The sequence below is a fragment of the Amborella trichopoda genome, chromosome 12 (genome assembly GCF_054954075.1).
Source record: "Amborella trichopoda isolate Santa Cruz 75 chromosome 12, AtrichopodaSantaCruz75HAP2 v2.0, whole genome shotgun sequence".
Classification (NCBI taxonomy): domain Eukaryota; kingdom Viridiplantae; phylum Streptophyta; class Magnoliopsida; order Amborellales; family Amborellaceae; genus Amborella; species Amborella trichopoda.
Genome location: NC_142347.1, coordinates 40,337,172 through 40,346,594, shown reverse-complemented (window position 1 = coordinate 40,346,594; position 9,423 = coordinate 40,337,172). Strand labels below are relative to the sequence as shown.

At 32.8% G+C, this 9,423-nt stretch overlaps 1 protein-coding gene across 1 annotated transcript; it reads left to right on the top strand.

The window, feature by feature from the left end:
- Window positions 1-4,464: 4,464 nt before the first annotated feature.
- Window positions 4,465-7,001, top strand: LOC18446969 (cyclin-D4-1). The gene is made up of 4 exons (XM_006857072.4): window positions 4,465-5,299; window positions 5,385-5,697; window positions 5,846-5,976; window positions 6,391-7,001. The coding sequence occupies exons 1-4, from the start codon at window positions 4,934-4,936 to the stop codon at window positions 6,655-6,657; spliced, it is 1,077 nt and encodes a 358-aa protein (XP_006857134.1). The 5' UTR covers window positions 4,465-4,933; the 3' UTR covers window positions 6,658-7,001.
- Window positions 7,002-9,423: the final 2,422 nt, after the last annotated feature.

Genomic DNA, 9,423 nt, shown 5'->3' with positions numbered 1-9,423 from the left:
AAAGACAAATCCAAGTATAAGAGCAATAAAGAAAGAAACTTCTAAAATTCTACGGGTTTAGAAAGAAAAGACGAGGGGAATTTAGGGCACCAGCTTTTGAAGGTGATAGAAAAAATTATTCTTCTCACTTTTTAAAAGATTTGCATGAAAAGAGGGAGAATGTGTCACGGGTTAAAGAAAGTGGAAGGGTTTACCAAATGTGTTACGATAACATAGGTCACATGAAAACAAGAGACTATTCTTTGTATTAGTGTTTAGAGAAGGGGAGTAATGGCTTTGTCTTACACATGGGTTGACCATTAAGGTAAATTTGATAATGCAAGGCGGTGCGTTAACCCTATGAAAACAAGAGAGAGAGAGAGAGAGAGTACACCAATGTTTGGCTAAGGCCTTGGCTTGAGTTGAGTTACTCAGCGGATTCGCCCTTAAAAAGTTAAAAATATGAACTTAAAATAAAAATAATAAAAACAAATCACACCATAAAACAACATAAAAAGGTTAAAATAATTTGAAAAAGTGTATAAAGCACTCATCTAGAAAATTTTGATTTATATTTTGAGATATATAGAAAAATCCAAAAAAAAAAGAAAATTAAAAAAATAGGGCATGTGACCAAAAAAAACCTCACAAGTTATTATTAAAAGGAAAAAGTTTATATAGAGCCTAAGCTCTAAACATTAAATTAGAGCCCACCTCAAAAATTTAGTTAGAAGTGGTTGTTTTGATACCTATATATCCTCAAATTGATCATCGCAATATCAAGATGCATGGATATAAAAAAAATAGATTTCAAGCATTGGAAATAGTGCATCTTGTAATGCATTTTTGGATCGACAATTTTCAAGTTTTCATAGATATGCTTGATCTACACTATTTTTTAAGCTTTAAATTTTCTAATTAGAGATGAAATCTATTTTAAAACTATGACAAAAATTTTCAATATTGAAACCACATTTCTCGATACTATTTGAAGGTGAGCTCTACTTTGATTGTTTAGAGCCTCGACTCTATACAAACTGCACCCTTATTAAAAGCATCAATAAATAAATAAATATATATATATATATATATATATTTATGAATTTTTTAGTCAATACAAGTTGTACCCCAGTACTCGGTTAGGCAATGGCCGAGTCCAATGGGACTCGGCCAAGTTTGTAAACAATGAACCTGCCATAATGCTATGTTGTAGATAAGGAGCCTGGATATTATTTGTATACTGTAATATGTTCATCTTCCTAATAGTGAATCTCTACCAAGAGAGCACTCTCAAGGGATTTTTAAGAGATGGGAAACCGGCTTCCTACCATGCAACATTGCCACTTTTTGTACAATAATATAAGATGAGACTATTTATTTTTGGTACAAGGTCGTCACATTAATCTTGATTATTAGATGTGAAATTTGGTGACTACAATTATTTCATTACCAAGTTCATACTTCAAAAGTAATTTTTTCGTACTTTGTGACACATCCAAACTATCAAATTTCACATCAAATGGTTGTAAGTAATTGTGACCACCTTGTATCAAAAGTAAATGGGTCACATTGCATAAAAAAAATCTATATCCGGATAAAAGATTTCCTCTTTAACAAACGTGCTCTCAAGAGAGAGATTTTCCAGCTTATATTGATACATTTTCCAGCTAATATTGATTTAACACGCAAGTTATTAATCCGAATTGGGTACTATTGACGCTATAAGTAAGAGCGATACTTTATACTACGTCAGCTACTTTCCAACACCCTGTAATAATAGAAGACAAATCTATGTCACTTTCATTTGACTAATGATATTATGGAAACCTGATACGGGTACTCTTGTGGGTGTACACTGTACACTTGGTCGGTCAGACCAAAGCTTTATGAAGGAGTGTTCTTTGGATTTAGAATTTTGGGATTCACTTTATAATCACCAGATGATTATAATCTACTAAATATTTTATTTTTTAAACATTAACTTGATCATCAAAATAAATAGATAAATAATTTAGGTGCACAAAGTAGGTTGGGCTGTTTTTCTTTTTTATTAGGTTGATAAGTAATTTTGTGAAGTGACATCTAAATTTAGGGTCAAGGTTTCACTCGGTGTTCTGAAACTCAATGGTTACTCCCTACAATCGTTCTTATTATGCATTCTTTTTTCCTTTTTTAAGCTTGTCGAATGTTTTTCGTAGGTTCCCTTAGATCTCCATTCCATAAACTCTTATTTTTAATTTGACTTTATTAAATTATTTTAAATTAATAATTCGGACTCGATCCAAGATTTCCGATGACTGACATGGATTTGTGGATGAACGATCAGCCCCACTTATCCAGGTTCAAATACACTGGTCTTATTGGAGGTAGTAAATGCACAATATGCTCCCTCATGAGCACACAATCTTTTGAGCTTAACGAAGAGATTTTAAACTATTCCGCCCAAATAAATACAGATAAAAATAAAGCACAAAAAAATTAAACTCTAAAATTTTCAATAAACTTTTAAGAACTTACAAATTCATCATCACATGGCTTCAGTGTGAATTTCTAACTTATCTTTTTTAAGAATGCTTTTTAATTTAAAAAATCGTGAAAAAAAAAGAATACAACATGTGGGAGAATAACATATTACTTGCACTAATGAAGTAATAATCACCAAATAATAAATCTAGTAGACCAACTTCAAATACTCAACGATGAAAAGTTTTGCATGAACTAATAAGTTAAGCAATTTTTTTATTCTCCAATTAATAAAGTGAATCTTTTGTTGACAAGTAATAGCTCATTAATTAAAGTGCACACGAGCAAGAGGGTCCCTAATATTTTAGCTGCACTTGGAGGAATACAGATTTTAGGGCCCTACTTACCGGCACGTGTGTGCTAGTTTTAAGTAAGCTCCCCTAAGAATCAGCTCTAATTTAGCGGTTTTCTATTTTTATTTCCTCTTTTAAATTTAGCCAAGCACAAGTACAGAGAGAAAAGGGAATAAATAACACAATAAATTTAAAAGACCAAACGGCCCATCTCAATGCACAACCCGTTTCTTATGAATAGTTAAAAGATCGGAATATTGGAGGGATGAGGTTTTTATAAGGCCTAGGGTTTATGAAAGCAAAAGAAAGCCTCACCCTCAAATGCTCATCCAAAATGCACTTTCCGGAGCAAAAATCTTTATGATGGCTCTAAAAGCAATTTCCCACACTAACAATAAAATATAGAAATGATGATGAAAACAAACTTCCAGATCCCACTATTTATAGATAACTGGTTGGCAAGTCTACTTTATCTCATTATGACTAGTCAGAATATATCTCATGCAATAGAGGTCGTCTACCAATTGTTGCAGATCCTCGTTGTATCCATCTCTCGACAGTCCATCGTATCATTTGTTATTTACGGGGTACATGTCATAATGGCTTATTATTCTCCTCTAACTATTATCTCCAGTTTACGAGTCCATGCGGATTTGCCTCAAATCCAGTGTTCTATGATCGCACAAAGCATATAGAAGTTGATTGTCATTTCATTCATAAAAAAATTATGGCCGGAGAAGTTACAGTCCCACATATTACCTCATATCAACAACTTGCATATATTTTTATCAAGATAATGACTCATGCTCGTTATGATTATCTTATTGACGAACTGATGTTGTCCAACCAACCTCAGTTTGAGAAAAAGTGTAGAGACAGTTATAGATTTTGATTTTTTTTTATATATATCATATATAAAAAATTACTGACTGTAATTTATCTTATTGTGCAAGTTACATCTGGTTGTATTATATATCCATATTAATAATAATCAATAAATATATATTTTTCTTATATCTTTCGTGTCTTTAACATTAGGTAGGGAGACCGTTCTTTTACAATAACTAGGAATCGACCTAACATGGTGGGAATCAAATTATTTATGTTAATGACATGATGAATCGGCCAAATCGAACTTTTTAATTTATTATTATTAAAAAAATTAGTACTTTTTACCCGGATAATTGCATTCTGGATCAGCAATCAGTGATTGACAATCCATTTTAGGACATTGGGCCTGAGTGCAATTTCAAGAAGTATGAGGGCGAAAGGCTTCGGCATAATACATGATAAAAGTATATTGGATAAGACGTTACATTGGTCATTTGATAAAAATTTAGTACATTTCCAGATAAGCCTATAGTAAATGGAGAAAGTTTAGATAGAGCCGAGGCTCTAAACAATCAAATTAGAACCAACGTTCAAAATTCCCTAGAAAAGGTTGTTTTGATGCCCAAATGATCATCTCGAGATTAAGATGTATCGACATGAGAAAATAATGGATATTAAGTTTTGGAAATAATGTATATTATAAATGCATTTTGGACCATCAATTTTCAAGATTTTTTAGCTGTTATAGATATACTCAGTATACACTATTTTTTAAGCTTTAAAATTTATAATTAAAGATGAAAACACAATTTAAGTCGATCACAAAAATTTCCAGTATTGAAACTTCATTTCTCTACACTATTTGAAGGCGTGGTTTTCTTTGATTGTTTAGAGCCTGGGCTCTATACAAACTTCACACAGAGTAAAAAAAAAAAAAAGGGCGCCAATATAAATAAAAGCCGGGAAATGTAGAGTCGGCTCATTCGCTGGGGCAGGAGGGGAGGGGGGAGCCTTGCGCAAAAGGGCACACTTTTCTGACTCTCTCTCTCTCTCTCTCTCTAAGATTACTTTTCTCGCTCTATAAAGTCTAAAGGTGGTGCTTTTCTCTCTTTCTCTCTCTAACTGTGAAACACTACACAGCAGGAGACTCATCTGGTTCCAATATTATTTTTTCTCATTCCTTTTCTCCAATGCACATTAATATTTCGTAACAAAAACTAAAACAAAAACCGAAAAAAGTTGCAGAGATTTTTCACGTCGAATGATACCCATCGGATGTTTAATCAGACAATCGGAAACCCGTAAAAATGGCGGCCTCAGGAGAAAGCCTAGAGAGCTTCCTTTGTGGCGAAGACGCCATGGACTGGGACACAAGCGACGACGCGTGGAGCTCTCCGATTCCGGCAACTTTGCCTGAAAACTCATTTTTACAGGTCGGTTTTCCGGATGAACCAGAGGCCGACTTTGTAGCTTTGCTCATTGATAGAGAAACCCTTTATTTGCCTCAATCTGGTTATCTTGAAAGGTTCAGAGACCGAACTCTGGACGCCTCTTCTCGCCATGTCGCCATTAATTGGATCCTCAAGGTCCATACTTATTACCGGTTTGGACCTTCAACTGCTTGCCTATCGGTGAGCTATTTCGACCGGTTTTTATCGGCACACCAAATTCGGGTAAGTTTCTGGTATCCCGGCGGCTTTTCCCGTGGTTTTGGTCGGAATTATGACATGGGTTTTTTGTTGTTTTGTTGGTTCGTAGCATGGGAATGGCTGGCCTTTTCAGCTTTTATCAGTGGCTTGCATCTCCTTGGCCGCGAAAATGGAGGAAACAAGTGTTCCCTCTGTTCTGGATTTGCAGGTCTGTGAACCCAAGTTCATTTTTGACGCCAAAACAGTGAGAAGAATGGAGCTTTTGGTAATGGCGATCCTCAAATGGAGGATGGTATCAGTCAGTCCACTCTCCTTTGTCCACTACTTTTTGGGCAAGCTTGATTTGACCTCAAAGCTTGAACCGATCCTTTTTAATGGCGTTTTCCAGCAAGTCACCGAGATAATTCTCAGCACAAATCGAGGTAAAAGACAAAAAAAAACCCTTAAATTTACCAACATTTTGTTACTGGTAGTAAATTTACTCCATTATCTTGTTATTGATCAGTGATTAATCTTAATTTCTCTGTTTCATATTTTGATATTTGTGGTTTGCTATTGAATAATTTGCAGTGATTGATTTCTTGGGTTTTCGACCTTCTTCAATAGCAGCAGCATCGGTCCTTTGCGCAGCGGAAGGAAGCTTGGATTTCTCGCCGAAAATTGATGCATTGCCTTCTCTTTTCGGCAATGGCGTGAGCCAAGTAATCTCCTAATTCAAGAAGAATAAATTAAATTAACAGCCACACAACTCAATTTATTTATTTCTCTCAAATATTCAACAACATGAAAGCTTTCTCACCAGAAAGCTCACAAAACTCGCTTCTTTGTTACTCTTTTCGATCAATTGAAAGAAGATTTTTTGTCGCAAAAACACCCGCAAAACCCACTTCATTTGTTTTTTCTTTTCTCTTTATTGAAAGATTATTTCTTTATTTCCTCTTTATATGAAGATTATTTCTTCCCCACAAGAATCCTCTTTTTTTTTGTTTTTCCTCTTTCTCTTGAAAAATTATCCTTTCTCATGAAAAACCCACTTCGCTTTCCCTTTATCTCTACCCATGAAAAAGTAATTTGTTCTCAGTTTTTTACTGGGTTCTATTGCCATGAAAATGCAGAATGAGATCTGGAGTTGTTACAATTTAATGCCAGAGCTCCTGGTCCACGTCCTTAACAGGGCCTCCATGGTCAAAAGCTTAAAATTTAGAGATCCAGAAGAGGCAAGAATTCCTCAAAGCCCGAATGGAGTTCTCGACATTGCAGCTTGTGGAAGCTGTGACAGTCAGAAGTCTCTTGTTGAAATCGCAGGCCCACCATTGAAGCGTCCAAGACTGGGAGATCATTGTACAGAAGGAGCCATAGATACCAATATTAGTAACAGTTGAGTAATGTAAAAAAAGGAACCCCAGATTTTGAAGATAAAAAGCGAACGATTCATGGTGGTTTTCTGCAAATTTTTTTGGAATCTTAGTCAAGTTTATTTATACGGAAGTTAAGTTAAAGAGCCGAGGTTTCCTAAGTTAAATGAAAAGTCAAGAAATTTATCTATTTATCTCCTTTTTCTTGGGTTTTTTCAATTCTTGTTCTTCGCTCTGTGCCTATGTTATTGGAATTAAATGAGAGAGAAGCCATGTGCTTGACTTTGGGCCTATATTTACAGGCTTCTTTGATGTACTATGTAAAATGGTGGTTCATTATATAAATATTTAAGTGATCATTTATTTGTGAACTGTAATAAATAATAATGAAGAAAGGCAAGAGAAAACAGTCAGTAAAAAGAAGAATAAAGGTCCTTTCTCTCTCTTGTTTGCAGTCTCTCAATTCTCTCTCTAAAACTCGTCAAAAAAAAAAATCTCTAAAAATTGAAGTGATTTCAACTCTTTCACGGGTCGTGCGAGGAGAAAACTATGAAGAAGAGAACAAAAAGGTCAGATGGTTTGATTGGATATCACCCCAACTTCCCTGACAATGACCTGCGTGTCCTTTGGAATGACCGTTGTATTCGTCGATCATACTTAATGGTGCCTGCGGTGGCCCTCACTGTACTAATCATAGTAATGTCTCAATAAAACACGATTTTGACAAAAAAAAAAAAAGATGAAGTGATTTTTCAAAATCTGTTCAGATCTTTTGGGTTTTTCAAAAGATCTTCAAAAAACAAATTGCTTTTTTCAATGAGATCGATATAAATCTGTGTTTATTTTTTTAGAAAAAGCTTTTCAGTAAAACTTGTGCTCTATGACTTCCTTTCTTTAGTAAGTTGATATTATTGAATTTTGGTTTAAAAATAATCATTTTAACAATCGAAGTAAATGAAGAATCGTAATTTAGTGTAAAAATTTCATCAAAGATTTCACCAATAAGTTCTTATAAGAAAATATTCGAAAAGATGCAAGCATTATAGTTATCAAAATAATAAGATATCAAAACAAAGAGCAAGAGAGATTCATTGATACTAGTCAGGAAGAAATTTTTGATTCTGCTTTTGTTGCTTTTTTTATGTACAGCGAAGTTTGATTAACTTTTTTATTTATTTATTTTATTTTATTTTATTGTATGTAGTATATTGCATCTTGGATGGACCCCTCTTTTACATATTTGGGTCTTATTTTTTAATGTTGTTCTTCAATTTAGTATAGAAAAAGTTTATACAAAGTTGCAACTTTAAAGTGTCAAATCACAAATTTATCTCAAAAATTTATCGAAAATGTTGTTTTAATGTTGAAAAAACACTCTAATCGATCATCTTGACATTGAGATATATGAATTTTTTTTAAAAAAAACGGTTTTGTCCCGAAAATAGTGCATCTTGCAACACATTATCTAGACCGTCTATTTTCAAGATTTTTATATATTTATAGATCTACTTAATTTTAACTATTTTTGAAATTTAAAATTTTCTAACTAGGTATGAAAATAGATTTTAAGATAATACTAGGAATTTTTTACAACAAAATTACATATTATGATAAAATTTTAAGGTGCACATTAATTGGATTGTTTAAGGTTGCAACCTCCTAGAAACCGCATTCAGTTATTTCATTTTAGGGTGTGGTTTGTATAAAGATGAGGCTATAAACAATCAAAGTAAAGCCACTTTCAAATAGTATTAAGAAATGTGGTTTCAACACTAAAAATCTTTGTGATAGCGTTAAAATATGCTTTCATCTCAAATTATAAAATTTAAAGCTTTTAAAAAAGTTGACAGTCCAAAAATGTATTACAAGATGTACAATTTCCAAAATTTGAAATCTATTTATTTCATCTCCATACATCTTGAGGTCGAGATGATCAATTTGAAGATATTAGGGCATCAAAACAGTCTCTCCTAGTGAAAATTTTGTGGTGTTCCCTAATTTAATTGTTTAGAGCTTTGCACTTATATAAACTTTTTCCCTCTAAATAGTAGGTAGAGTTAGAAGAAGAGCAACTTAATAAAAAAAATTTATTTTCTTTAAACCCAAAGTGTTCTCATAAAGAGCAAGAGAGATTCAATGATACTAAATATTTCGTTCGCTAGGAATTTTGTGTGAGATTTAATTTTACTTGAGTATTTTGTTGTTTTCTTTATGCATAGAGATGTTTGATAAATTTATATTTTTATTTTTCTAGTGTATACGACATTGCATTTTGGATGAACCACTATTTTATATATTTAGGTATTTATTTTTGTTTTAGTTAACTGAGATTTTATACTAAGTCTTTTTTACTTTGTTTTTTAAAAATAATCATATACCTTCGTCTACGGTCCTTGTTTTTTTTTTTAATGTAGTTCTTCTGCTTAGTTTGTTTTTTTTTTTTTCATTTTATATTCTCAATAAATCTATAATATATATTTTTTTGTGACAACTAAGTTTAGACAAAAATTTGTTAAGTATACTCTAATGACACTTGGTAAGGACATAAAATTAATTTTCATTGGCTATATACATAATGTATATGCAATAAGAGAAAGTATATAATGAGACTATTTACCTTTGGTACAATGTAGTCACAATTAATGGCGGCATTTGTTTCATTGACCAGGATCAAAATTCAGAAGAAATTTTCTCGAACTTTATAACAAACCCAAGTGATTAGATTTTACATCGGGTGATGGTAAGTAATCATAACCTCTCTATACTAAAGGTAAATGGTTTCCTTGTATACAA